Raw genomic sequence first — 15,267 nt, forward strand, 5'->3', positions numbered from 1 at the left:
AAGTAACATGTAGGCTTTGGAATCATAGGTCTTGGTTGCAGGTGTTCTATTGGGGTATGGTTGAATGACAACTTCTACGCAGATAAACTATACATGTCTAAATTTCAAATTTACTTTTACTACACAAAAGATGTGAAACGGGTGAACTTAATGTTTTGTCTTACTACTTCAAGTATTAATCATGAAGACATTTTCTTGCAGCAGTAAAGTTTACACACAGATGCAGAATTGTAGTTTTCATTATTCCTTTTCAGTTGGGAGGTCTCCAATTTGATAAAGAGTTGAGAGTGTTGGTGGCATACCTTACCACTGTCACCACATGGACAATACGGGACAAATTTGCCCGGCTGACACAGATGGCTACAATACTTAATTTAGAGAAGGTATGATTGTGTAGCAACAATGTCTTTGTTTACAAAATTGGAACAAGTCACTGATTGGAAAAAACATCTCATAATATACACTATCAAGAAATTGGAAAATATTTCAGGATTGTTTTTATCTTTTCATTTTTATGACTTAACTTTTGAATCAACACTGTATAGCCAGTATTGTGATGACTGCAGAAAAAAAATCAGTGCCATCAGATACATTTCAGTGTGCCCTGCTTATGACCATCTATCCATTTATCCAAAACATACAATATTTGGTTTCTGCTCTGTAAGATTTAAGGATGTATGCATTGGTAAAATCAATGCTTTCAGCACAGCTCAAGATGGCACGATGTTATGCTAGGACATCTTTGATATGATGTCACTTTTTACTTAGATGCCATGAACCCTCAGAAATGTTCACTGAAAATTACATGGTTTTCACTTCTGTCTTGTACTGAATGATAAAAAAGAATTCTAACACAACTTTAAAATTCAAATAACACTGTCTTGTGAAAGAAAATAATAAAGTCAATGAAAAGCATGTGGGACCTTGGGAGATCTTCATTGACTTGTGAGGACATGAATCAGTCATGGAAACTTTCTTTTGCAGAAAAAATTTGATGATTTTAATAATTATCACATTAACTATACTCTTTTCTTAATGTATTTGATAACAGCAGTCTTTGATCTTCAGCCTGTGCAGAAATGATCCTCATTTAGCTATTATTTGAAAGGCAATCAGTGACAGGGTGTGAAATCCTCATTGAGCTATTATTTGAAAGGCAATCAGTGACAGGGTGTGAAATCCTCATTGAGCTATTATTTGAAAGGCAGTTAGTGACAGGGTGTGAAATCCTCATTGAGCTATTATTTGAAAGGCAGTTAGTGACAGGGTGTGAAATCCTCATTTAGCTATTATTTGAAAGGCAATCTGTGACAGGATGTGAAATCCTCATTGAGCTATTATTTGAAAGGCAGTTAGTGATAGGGTGTGAAATCCTCATTGAGCTATTATTTGAAAGGCAATCAGTGACAGGGTGTGAAATCCTCATTGAGCTATTATTTGAAAGGCAGTTAGTGACAGGGTGTGAAATCCTCATTGAGCTATTATTTGAAAGGCAGTTAGTGACAGGGTGTGAAATCCTCATTTAGCTATTATTTGAAAGGCAATCTGTGACAGGATGTGAAATCCTCATTGAGCTATTATTTGAAAGGCAGTTAGTGATAGGGTGTGAAATCCTCATTGAGCTATTATTTGAAAGGCAATCAGTGACAGGGTGTGAAATCCTCATTGAGCTATTATTTGAAAGGCAGTTAGTGACAGGGTGTGAAATCCTCATTGAGCTATTATTTGAAAGACAGTTAGTGACAGGGTGTGAAATCCTCATTTAGCTATTATATGAAAGGCAGTTAGTGAAAGGATTTGAAATCATCATTGAGCTATTATTTTATGGGCAATTAGTGACAATTTGCAATCCTCACTGAGCTATTAATTTATGGGCAATTAGTGACAATTTGAAATCCTCACTAAACTATTATTTTATGGGCAATTAGTGACAATTTGAAATCCTCATTGAGCTATTAATTTATAGGCAGTTTGTGAGAGGATTTGAAATCCTCATTGAGCTGTTATTTTATGGGTAATTCAAGAGATGATTTGAAATCCAAATTGAGCTAATATTTTATCGGCAAATAGTGACAGGGCTGTGATAGAGTCAATAAGAGTAGTGCAAGGAGTTCACAATAACCCATACATATTTTAGTGATTCTCAGTTAGATAGTTATTTATGGAGAGTACATATGGTTTTATCCATATTCATATGTCCCGTTACATCATGTCATATTCCATCTACTAAAAATTCATTTTTGTTCAGTTTATTCATTGGAATTAAATAGATTGAATCCAGATTTGTTATATGGCTTTACATCAAAAGACCTTGGTCAAGTTTGAATTTCATCATTATACATCAAAATGTTACTGAGTTATGGACCCAGTTTGACTTGGACCTCCTCTTCAGTTGCATGATATTGGTGGTTGGGAGTGTTTGTCTTGTATTGAGATATATCTGGTTTGTAACAGGGTAGGTATATTGAAGAGTTGTGTGATATTGGTGGTTGGGGGTGTTTGTCTTGTATTGAGATATATCTGGTTTGTTCAGATTTGAGTTATAGCTCCTGTTGAAATTAACTTACACAACTTGAACTTTGGTTTCTTTAATTATATCACAATGGTCAGGCCATCACATCTTCATTTTTTCCATATAGGCCAGGACATCAGGTCTTAAGTTATAATATAGTCCAGGACATTGTGTCTTCAATTATAATATAGGCCAGGACATCAGGTCTTGAGTTATAATATTGGTCAGGTCATCATGTCTTTATTTATACCATATTGGCCATGGCATCATGTGTCAGCTATATCATATAGGCCAGGACATCATGTCTTTAGTTATATCACATAGGCCAGGTCATCATGTCATCAGTTATACCATGTAGGCCAGGACATTATGTCTATAATTATACCATATAGGCCAGGACATCATGTCTTAAGTTATAATATTGGCCAAGGCAACATGTCTTCAGTTATACCATATAGACCAGAACATCATGTCTTCGGTTGTACCATATTGGCCAGGACATCATGTCTTCAATTATACCATGTAGGCCAGGACATCATGTCTTCAATTGTATTCACATTGGCAAAGTCTGTTTCACTAAGCATGTTAAAATTTCTCCCTCAAATTGAGACTTTTAAAGATTTTTTTTTAACTTTTGTATTGCTTGGTTACTAGCAACTCTAGTTACTCAACTCTTTTCTCTTGGTTAAAAAGTTTGCCTTTAATTTAACACTCAAATTTCTTTGGAAATCATTTATGCTATCTGTGCCTCTTACACAGTGATATTATCTATAACATCATGAACAAGATATTTGAAAATATGAAATTAGGGAGAAATTATGAACACTGAATTGAAACTGGGGGCAGAACATCAAGTTTTCAATGATGCCATATTTATTTTAAAAAATGGTGTCTTTTAGGTCTGGAGAAAAGAACTAGAGTCATTTCCACATTAAGCATATTTCCTACCTCAGAGCATTTGCTCAATCCACACCAGTTTGGGTTTTTTTTCTTCATTTAAACAAGGAGTCCTTTCACTAATTTTGTGATTTTGTTTAAAACAGAAAAAAAATTATTTTTTTACTTATATATAGAATATAGAATCCATTATCTAGATCCACTTTTGTAATGGAAGTGTTTCATATTAAATCATTTTATTTACAAATTCTGCAGGTAAATGAAATCTTGGACTATTGGGGACCAAATTCTGGACCACTCACCTGGAGATTGACCCCTACAGAGGTTAGACAAGTCCTCAGTCTTAGGTAATGTATTAGACATATTTTATTAAGAATTTAAAAAAAAAAAAAACAAGAACCATGCAGTTTGTCAGGTGTGGAAAACTAAAAAGTGTCACTTTTCTGATAGTGTTGTGTATATTATTGTTTTTTCATAGGAGTTACCATTTGACTTTTGTGTATTAGCTGTTTTTCTTAAATGATTGCCTAAATTGTCATTTCAAAAATCTTGATAGGCACCAACAGTTACTGGCTTGGTGTCTGGTGTCCATTCATAAGCACGTGTTTCTTAACACAATATCTCAAACAGTATTAACAGATTTTGATCATACTTGGTATGTTGGTATAATTTAGTTTGGGTTTAAGGGCAAGATCAACATTTTGATTTTTGCTTTACAGATAACTTCTGAATGGAAGAACTTAAACAAATATGAATGGAATTTGACCAGACTTAGTATGTAGGCACCTCTTCATGACATCTTGAATGAGTTTAATAATCACCATTGTGTGATCATTCATTCAAAGTCAACATCTTGACTTATTAAACTGAATTGGCTTATGAATGCAAAATCTCAAAGATGGAGATATCTCGATGATGGTTTAGAAAATTTTATATCCCCTACCTGACCTTGAGTTCAAGGTCAAAAAAGTAAAAACTTGAATTTCTGAATTGCAGATAGTTTGTGAACACAATAACTTAAGAAACATGAATCATTTTGATTTAACTAATCCTTTTTTTTGTTTAATCAAACAATTTAATTAAAGTTTTCTATGACCTTGGGTTCAAAGTCATTGGCCAGAAATTAGATTTATGCACTGCAGATAACTTGTGAATTCAGTAACTTGAGAAATAAAAATGTATTTTGATCAAACTTGGCTTGATTGTTTATCTCAACTACATTTCAGACAAGTGTGTTAACCTACCCCCACCACTCATGACCTTAGGTTCAAGTTCAGACACACACATAATCATAATTTGTACTAAATATTCTATTAGTTGCAAAGTAACAAGGTATCAGGCATATTTATTACTCTTGTTTAAAAGAATGTTTAAATTTGTTTGGAAGGGTTTGTCTCCCTAAGTTATTTAGGCAGTTCTTTATTTTTACATTTTTAGAACTTACTTTTGATCAACACTGTGTAGCATATTTTGTGGTGTTGTGCCATCAAACCCATAACATATAAACATATACATATTCAAAAGATTTTGTCTAAAAAAATTTCTGAAAGCATCCATTTATAGAGGCCATAAGTTTGTAGAAATTATGCAGCTCTTGCATCAAACATTGCCTCCATTACTAAAAGTTGAAAACCTTTAAATGAATATTGAAAAACAGCTCAGCAGAATTTGACCAGAATTTACATAAATCATCCTGCTATGAAAACTGTCACATTTTTACAGGAAATACTTATTTTCTGTAAGATATGGATACCAATGATTGAAACAGTAAAACCTATTGACATTATTTTGTTATAAACTGTTCAGCTGAACTTGGCTAAAATTGATGGAAACATCTTGGCATAAATACCTTTCAGATTTATACATAATGATGCAGATCTGCAACCAAATATGGTTGTCATTCCTAAAAACAAAAACAAGCCTTTAAATTTCCTCTCAAAACTGATCAATAGAATTTGACCAAATTTGACACAAAGCATATGTGTACGAAGACCTTTTAAATCTGTTTAAGTGATGCAAATCTGCTTTCCAATATAACTGGTTTTCTGAAAAAAGGAAAACTTTAGAATGACTTCTCAAAAACTTGTCTGCAGATTTTTAAGAGCTTTTTATTTTTTGTAAATAATTCTTAATAAATGATTCAGATCTCTCATCAGTTTTGTTTGACAACAACCAATTTACATAATTTGAAGTAAATTTGATAGAAAACACCCTATTGACGTAGATGTCTTTGCAAACTGCTCTAACATCCGGCATTTTGGTGGATATCAGCCATTTAAGTGATATCATGGCCACTTAGACTTCTTGTTTCTAATTAGTAATCACTAATTTAAAGGGGACCCAGAGTGGCCGAATGGTCTAAAGCGTTCTCCATTATGGATCACTGCCATCTCACCTCTGTCTGCGTGGGTTTGAGTTTTGGATTCAGCCAATGTGGATATGTGAGAAAGCTTGCAAGTAGCTTCTCGTGGTTCGTGGTTCTTTCCGGGGTTTTCCCGGGTTCTTCCTCCACCATTAATACTGACCGCCATGTATAGCCTATTGTGTGCTAAAAATGGCATTAAACCTCACAACAACAACAACTAATTTAAAGTAAGTGACATCAACCTATTTATTGTGTTTCAGGAGTTGCATTTGCTTTTTAAATGTAGATTCATTTCTCAGAAACAGTTGCTTGTACAGTCATAACATTATTTAGCCCTTCATAGTGGAGGAAACCAGAAAACCATTAAAGAGTGATTACTTATTCTTGCTGGAACCAGGAATCAAACCCTGGACTGTAAAAATACAAAGCAAATTCAGCAATCCATACTCCATCAGAAGTATGTGGTGTCCTCCAGCTTCTTTAGTTCCCTCACTATGAAACACTGTACGAACATCTGAGCCATCAAGATCTTGCCAGTATAAGTTGGTAGAACTTGCTGTGCCACTAGTGTTAAATAAATACATTTTACTCATAAATACTTTCTTAATAAATGAATTTATATTCTGACCAGTAGTAGACACTAAGCAAAATGTCTTTCTACCCTGTGTTGTCCTTTTAATTAAACCATTCAAACCAGTATTGTCCTTCTTACTGAAACATTATACTCTGTATAGTACTTCTAATTCAACCATCCTGCCATGTATTGTCCTAATTATACCATTCTACCATCTATTGTCTTTGTAATTGAACCATTCTACCATGTATTGTCCTTCTAATTAAACTATTATACCATCTAATGTCCTTGTAATTGAACCATTCTACCATGTATTGTCCTTCTAATTGAACCATTCTACCATGTATTGTCCTTCTAATTAAACCATTCTACCATGTATTGTCCTTCTGATTAAACCATTCTACCATGTATTGTCCTTCTAATTCAACCATTCTACCATGTATTGTCCTAATTAAACCATTCTACCATCTATTGTCTTTGTAATTGAACCATTCTACCATGTATTGTCCTTCTAATTGAACCATTCTACCATGTATTGTCCTTCTAATTAAACTATTATACCATCTAATGTCCTTCTGATTAAACCATTCTACCATGTATTGTCCTTCTAATTCAACCATCCTGCCATGTATTGTCCTAATTATACCATTCTACCATCTATTGTCTTTGTAATTGAACCATTCTACCATGTATTGTCCTTCTAATTAAACTATTATACCATCTAATGTCCTTGTAATTGAACCATTCTACCATGTATTGTCCTTCTAATTGAACCATTCTACCATGTATTGTCCTTCTAATTAAACCATTCTACCATGTATTGTCCTTCTAATTAAACCATTCTACCATGTATTGTCCTTGTAATTGAACCATTCTACCATGTATTGTCCTTCTAATTGAACCATTCTACCATGTATTGTCCTTCTAATTAAACCATTCAACCATGTATTGTCCTTCTAATTAAACCATTCTACCATGTATTGTCCTTCTAATTAAATCATACTACCATATATTGTCCTTCTGATTAAACCATTCTACCATGTATTGTCCTTCTAATTCAACCATTCTACCATGTATTGTCCTAATTAAACCATTCTACCATCTATTGTCTTTGTAATTGAACCATTCTACCATGTATTGTCCTTCTAATTGAACCATTCTACCATGTATTGTCCTTCTAATTAAACTATTATACCATCTAATGTCCTTCTAATTAAACCATTCTACCATGTATTGTCCTTCTAATTAAACCATTCTACCATGTATTGTCCTTCTGATTAAACCATTCTACCATGTATTGTCCTTCTGATTAACCATTCTACCATGTATTGTCCTTCTAATTAAACTATTATACCATCTAATGTCCTTCTAATTAAACCATTTTACCACATATTGTCGTTGTAATTGAACCATTCTACCATGTATTGTCCTTCTAATTAAACTATTATACCATCTAATGTCCTTGTAATTGAACCATTCTACCATGTATTGTCGTTCTAATTAAACCATTCTACCATGTATTGTCCTTCTGATTAAACCATTCTACCATGTATTGTCCTTCTGATTAAACCATTCTACCATGTATTGTCCTTCTAATTAAACCATTCTACCATGTATTGTCCTTCTAATTAAACCATTCTACCATGTATTGTCCTTCTAATTAAACCATTCTACCATGTATTGTCCTTCTAAGTAAACTATTATACCATCTAATGTCCTTGTAATTGAACCATTCTACCATGTATTGTCCTTCTAATTAAATCATTCTACCATGTATTGTCCTTCTAATTAAACCATTTTACCACATATTGTCGTTGTAATTGAACTATTCTACCATGTATTGTCCTTCTAATTAAACTATGATACCATCTAATGTCCTTGTAATTGAACCATTCTACCATGTATTGTCCTTCTAATTAAACCATTCTACCATGTATTGTCCTTCAGATTAAACCATTCTACCATGTATTGTCCTTCTAATTCAACCATTCTACCATGTATTGTCCTAATTAAACCATTCTACCATCTATTGTCTTTGTAATTGAACCATTCTACCATGTATTGTCCTTCTAATTGAACCATTCTACCATGTATTGTCCTTCTAATTAAACTATTATACCATCTAATGTCCTTCTAATTAAACCATTCTACCATGTATTGTCCTTCTAATTAAACCATTCTACCATGTATTGTCCTTCTGATTAAACCATTCTACCATGTATTGTCCTTCTGATTAACCATTCTACCATGTATTGTCCTTCTAATTAAACTATTATACCATCTAATGTCCTTCTAATTAAACCATTTTACCACATATTGTCGTTGTAATTGAACCATTCTACCATGTATTGTCCTTCTAATTAAACTATTATACCATCTAATGTCCTTGTAATTGAACCATTCTACCACGTATTGTCCTTCTAATTAAACCATTCTACCATGTATTGTCCTTGTAATTGAACCATTCTACCATGTATTGTCCTTCTAATTGAACCATTCTACCATGTATTGTCCTTCTGATTAAACCATTCTACCATGTATTGTCCTTCTGATTAAACCATTCTACCATGTATTGTCCTTCTAATTAAACCATTCTACCATGTATTGTCCTTCTAATTAAACCATTCTACCATGTATTGTCCTTCTAATTAAACCATTCTACCATGTATTGTCCTTCTAATTAAACTATTATACCATCTAATGTCCTTGTAATTGAACCATTCTACCATGTATTGTCCTTCTAATTAAACCATTCTACCATGTATTGTCCTTCTAATTAAACCATTTTACCACATATTGCACTGGTCAACAGTGAAATCATTACTGACTTGAAAAGGCCCTAATCTGTAGTATTTTGGTGTGCCGAACACGAATATAACCGTGAAAAATTTGTATTGGCTCTCGTTTTGAAGATATTCATATACCTCATTTTCTATGTTTCACTGTGTAAATTTCTCCAGTAGGACTGCAGCAACATCCGGAATAATGATGTAACATTGCATAATACCATCATGCTCACATCATCCACAGTTGATTGCATCATTTTCTGATGCAATGCAATACTAATGCCATGCGGCTGCTGAAGTAAGTTGACGTCAGCAGTGTACTATACATGTGTAGGCCTATTATACTAATGCCAGGCGGCTGCTGAAGCTGACGTAAGCAGTGTACTATATAAAGCCCAATCAGATAGGTTCAGCATTTAAAATATTTTAGACGTTGTGCGAGACAGTTCAAGCTACTGTTACATAAAACTTATTATTTTATCCATTTACGTACAATAAAGAACAGTAATGCCTCGAAAGTGTGTTAATACCGCGGACAATTTTTGCTATATTTGTGGGGAAGTGACATTTGCCAACCAGAAGAAAAGTATCAATTCTCAAGTGAAGAAGGCATATCATCTTTACTTCGGATGCAAGGTTGGTGACCAAGACAAGCCTTGGGCTCCGCATATATGCTGTGCTACATGTACAACACAGCTTTCACAGTGGTTGAATTGCAAAAGGTCATCAATGCCGTTTGCAGTCCCAATGGTGTGGAGAGAGCCAAGCAACCACCTAAATGACTGTTACTTCTGCTTGGTTCCTCCTCTTTCCAGCGGAATAACGAAGCGAAAGAAGTCGAGAATAGTCTACCCAAACATTCCGTCTGCATTGAGACCAGTTCCACATGGTGAGGGACTTCCTATTCCAGAACCTCCAGCAGAATATTCTCTTGATTCATCTGACGAAGACAAAGGTGAGTCGACCTGTTCTTGTCCTGGTCCATCAGCATGCAGTGATCCAGATTTTCACTGTGGTGCATCATCAACCCCACACAGAATAACACAGGAAGAACTAAATGACCTGATTCGTGATTTGGACTTATCAAAGAACAAGGCAGAATTGCTAGGATCAAGACTCCAACAATGGAATCTTCTAGAAGAAGATGTCACAATTACTGCATATCGAAAGCGCCACCAGCAATTGGAGCCTTTCTTCAGAAAGGAAAGTAATCTGATATTCTGTTCCGATATTGAGGGCCTCATGAATGCTTTAAAAATCACTCATGACCCACAAGAATGGAGACTATTTGTGGACTCTTCGAAACTGAGTCTCAAGGCTGTGCTTTTGCACAATGGAAACATTCTTCCATCTATTCCAGTAGCGTATGCTGTCCACATGAAAGAGACATACGATAACTTAAGGCAGCTACTGAATTCCATTGAGTATAACAAGTACAGCTGGCACCTCTGTGGTGATTTGAAGGTAGTTGCCCTTTTAATGGGACTGCAGCAAGGATATACAAAATACATGTGTTTCTTATGCGAGTGGGATAGCCGAGCAAGGGAAATGCACTACATGAGGAAGGAATGGACTCACAGGCAGAATGTAGCCATTGGAGAGAAGAATATCCAACACCCAGCTCTGGTTGAGGCTCAGAAAATCTTGCTACCACCCCTTCACATCAAACTAGGTTTGATGAAGAACTTCGTGAAAGCCATTGACCGGACTTTGCCAGCATTCCGATACCTGCATGAAAAATTCCCTCGACTCAGCGAAGCAAAGATTAAAGAGGGAGTTTTTGTGGGTCCTCAGATTCGAGAGCTTTTCAAAGATGACCGGTTCAACAACTTGCTGGAAGGTGACGCGAAACAAGCATGGAATGCTTTTCGCCTAGTTTCTACAAACTTCCTCGGAAATGTTAGGGCAGAAAACTATAAGGAACTAGTAGAAGACATGTTGATGAAGTATAAGAAACTTGGCTGCAATATGTCTCTAAAGATTCACTTCCTTCATTCCCATTTGGATTTCTTTCCTAGCAACTGTGGTATTGTTAGTGATGAACACGGCGAACGTTTTCATCAAGATATCGCAACAATGGAACAAAGATACCAGGGAAAATGGTCCACTACAATGCTGGCTGACTACTGCTGGACACTCCTCAGAGATGCTCCCGAACAGCTGTACAAGAGACAGGCGAAGAAATCTAAGATGTAGTCAATGACTTGATTTTTTATAGGTAGGCTATTACAGTTGACCTTTTACTATTGGAATGCATTTCGTTATGTAAACATTAATTTCTTGCAGATTACAAAAAAACTAGAGCCAATTTTGCAATTTGACTGTCATATTCGTGTTCAGCACATAAAAATTGATAAGAATTGACTAATTTTATTTCAGTAACATGACTTTTGTAAAAATTTGTTGTCCAGTGTTGTCGTTGTAATTGAACTATTCTACCATGTATTGTCCTTCTAATTAAACTATTATACCATCTAATGTCCTTGTAATTGAACCATTCTACCATGTATTGTCCTTCAGATTAAACCATTCTACCATGTATTGTCCTTCTAATTAAACCATTCTACCATGTATTGTCCTTCTAATTAAACTATTATACCATCTGTTGTCCTTGTAATTGAACCATTCTACCATCTATTGTCCTTCTAATTAAACCATACTACCATATATTGTCCTTCAGATTAAACCATTCTACCATGTATTGTCCTTCTAATTCAACCATTCTACCATGTATTGTCCTTCTAATTCAACCATTCTACCATGTATTGTCCTTCAGATTAAACCATTCTACCATGTATTGTCCTTCTAATTAAACCATACTACCATATATTGTCCTTCTAATTAAATCATTCTATCTTGCATTGTCCGTTTGACTGAAACATTCTGTCCTCTACTGCAATTCTAACTGAACCATTCTGCCATCTATTGTCCTAATTAATCCATTCTGCCATCTATTGTCCTAATTAATCCATTCTGCCATATATTGGCCTAATTAATCCATTCTGCCATCTATTGTCCTTCTAACTAAACCATTCTATCTTGCATTTACCATCTAACTGAAACATTTTGCCCTTGTTTGTACTTCTAATTCCAGCACAATTTATTACTGTTCTTATTTACTGTTCCTCAAAGTCTCAAGTTTAAATATGTTATATTTATTTTTCCTTCAGAGTTGACTTCAGGAGTGATGAGATCAAGCGGCTCAAGTTATAACACAGTTTATCTGAGGATTAGGGTCATTAAGATTATGGTCACATGATGGTCAGGGGATCATGGCAGCATTAGTGGCCACATAAAGTTCCAGTGACTTGTGCAGACTGGAGTAGAAGTTGGGAGACACTTGTAGAATCATTACCAAGTGTAATACATGACTATTATCAATTATCAAAGATGGGTAAAAGTTAGATCTGCAATAATCTGTCAGAAATTTTAATGCCATCATGATGTTATGTGACAGAACAATCCAGAATGACATGGTTTAAAATATCTTCACAGATTGTCTACAAGGTATGCAATCAGGACAAATTAAAATAAGTCTTGTGATTGGGTATTTTCTTAGGTCATTGATAGTATTATTCAAGTTCCAGATGTTATTTTTTTAATGTCATGTCTTAAACACACAATTCACGAAGGTAAAACCAATACTGACATCCTTGAATCCTTAAAAATAGTAATATTATCCCCAAATTATTTGACATTGTAAGGTGACCTGCCTGCTTGATGTATTTTTGGTGGAGAGTTACAGAAAGAAGGTAATGAAACCCTAACTGGGTTGTAAGAACTGCCACAAGTTTCCAAAGTATGCTGATTGAAGTCTATGATTTTTGTTGTTGTTGTTGTATGGTTTAACGCCATTTTTCAGCTCATGATAGGCTATATATGGTGGCCAGTATTAATGGTGGTGGAAGAACCCGGGAAAACCCCAGAAAGAACCACCAACTTATGAGAAGCTACTGGCAAGCTTTCTCACATGCCCACATAGGCCGAATCCGAGACTCAAACCCACGCAGACAGAGATGAGATGGCAGTGATCTGTAACAGAGAGCACTTTAGACCACTCGGCCACTCGGGGCCCCTATGATTTTTTTTTTAAAGTTGTTCAGTTATAACATCATGTTACATGTAGAGTAAAATTTAAATTTTCATGTACTGTGATGAATGAATACAGATCTTTTTCTGCATCAAGAGTGTCACTTGTGTAACTTGTTTTATGTTACATATTGTAGTGATGTTACTTTGGATGAATAGTGACAAGTAACTGATGAAACTCGTGTTTCTAAGTTGATATGACAAAAGAAACAAAAAAAACATGGATGATTCTGTGCATGTAAATTTGGACATAAATTATGAATTTAGTGACCATAAATATATTTTCTGCATGCTTACTGTAACGGCAGTTCTCCATTAGCTATCTTATCAAACATCAAGCTAATATTGTGACTTATTTATGCATTAAAAATATTTGTCAAGTGGATGTTTAATTAGGTCACACCCACATTTGTATTCGTTAATTGGAAAATTAGTACTAGTTTTTATCCTCTTCTGTGTCATGTTCTGTGTTGACTATTGTGATATGTAAGATACTGATATTGTGTTTGTATAAAGAGGCATTTTGAAATTAATTTTATTTAAAAGAGGGATATATTTGTAATAAAATGGTTTAAAATCATTACTTGCTTTACTTTAAATTTTGTATATTTCTGTCTCAATCGGACAGGTATGGCCATTTATGTATGCATATACATGCGTGCAAATTCTTATTCAAAGAATGAATAAAGCTCATACAGTCATGCTGGTAAATTTCTTGTTGAAATACATTTCCCCATCACATTAACATTAGGAAATAAACTTTTCTACCTCCCAAATCCATTCCTCCCAAAAATATATTGTCTTTATTATCCAAATTATATATCTAAGGGCAGTAACTCTTGCTCATTACATCCCTTGCCGCTGCTAAGTCACATCAGTTTTCAGTACATGCAACACTGTGCTAGAGACCTCCAGAAGAAAATGTGATTATCTCCATGGCTGTCAATGATCTATCCACAATTTTAGTATTCTAGTGTGTAGTAAAGAATCAACTACAGGCAGTGAACATTATTTGTATAAATTATTTTTATCAATATTTATGTGAATTTTGTTGTAGTCATGGACTTGGTCTATTTTGACCTTTTACTCCAACACAGTATTGCTGGTGCATATTGTTGTTTATGCTTTCATTCTCACTATTCTTTCCTTCACTTGTTTAGTAACAAGTTTTGTTTTTGCGACCTGTCAATTTATTAATTTTGTTTTGTTGTTCTTGTCAAATTCCATTAAACCAAGCTAACAAAATGTCCAGATGCAAAAAGTTAGAGACCATCTTGGACACGCCTCTCCTGCATGAAATGTACATCATCGGTAATATGCAGTATATATGCACTTCAAAGGATATCTGGTCCAGTTTTACGGAAGAGCATTAAGAACAGAGAGAAACCAGTCCAGTCTCACATTTAGCAGTCTGACATTGAGTATCCACTCCACGACGGAATTAATTGCAAGCTTACTGGAGGATGTTGCTAGGGTAATCTACCAAAAATAAGGTGTACAATAAAAACTGCTACTGTTTCTTCAGCTAAATTGTAGGAGCAAGGAACTGTGGTTTTGCTGTCCTCACATTCTTCTGTGCCATTATTAGAGTAACTGATTTGTCACCAGGTACAGAAGGCAATGGTGTAGTTAATAAATTTGTGCAGTTTCTGACCAAATATCTAATGCATTATTGGATACTTTTGATCATAAGTCCCTCCACATGCATGAGTATGGCCTTCAGACCTGTAAGTTTAGCTTTAAGGCTGTAGTTAAAGAAATGTATCAGGTGTTGCCAGTATCCGAATGTCCTCCACCTCCTACAGCCAGCCAGGCCTATAAGGTCAAGTGGCTGTAGACTTAGACAAGGAGAAGGAGAATCCATCCTCCCATCTTCTTCAAATATGAAGGAAAATGCTGGTCTGCCCAACAATATAAGCAATGTTGTCAACAAAAAAAGTTTTCTTCAAAGAAAGGCAATCACTTTTTCATCTCACTGGTACAGAACTCAGACATCTTTCATATTGAGATTCAGACATTGGACATGAATGTGGCAGCTATAACG

The 15,267-nt window shown here is 34.8% G+C and overlaps 1 protein-coding gene across 1 annotated transcript in view; it reads left to right on the plus strand.

Annotated features, from left to right (window-relative positions):
* LOC149780821 (conserved oligomeric Golgi complex subunit 4-like) overlaps positions 1–13,924 on the plus strand; it is a 55,216-nt gene extending 41,292 nt beyond the window's left edge. The window contains exons 20-22 of the mRNA XM_089937888.1: positions 255–383; positions 3,665–3,756; positions 12,305–13,924. Coding sequence (XP_089794014.1) covers positions 255–383; positions 3,665–3,756; positions 12,305–12,347 — 264 coding nt within the window. The 3' untranslated portion in view covers positions 12,348–13,924. The remainder of the gene's footprint in view (positions 1–254; positions 384–3,664; positions 3,757–12,304) is intronic.
* The last annotated feature ends 1,343 nt before the right edge of the window (positions 13,925–15,267 follow it).

This window comes from Sinohyriopsis cumingii, chromosome 16, assembly GCF_028554795.1.
Source record: "Sinohyriopsis cumingii isolate HCF-2022 chromosome 16, ASM2855479v2, whole genome shotgun sequence".
Lineage (NCBI taxonomy): Eukaryota > Metazoa > Mollusca > Bivalvia > Unionida > Unionidae > Sinohyriopsis > Sinohyriopsis cumingii.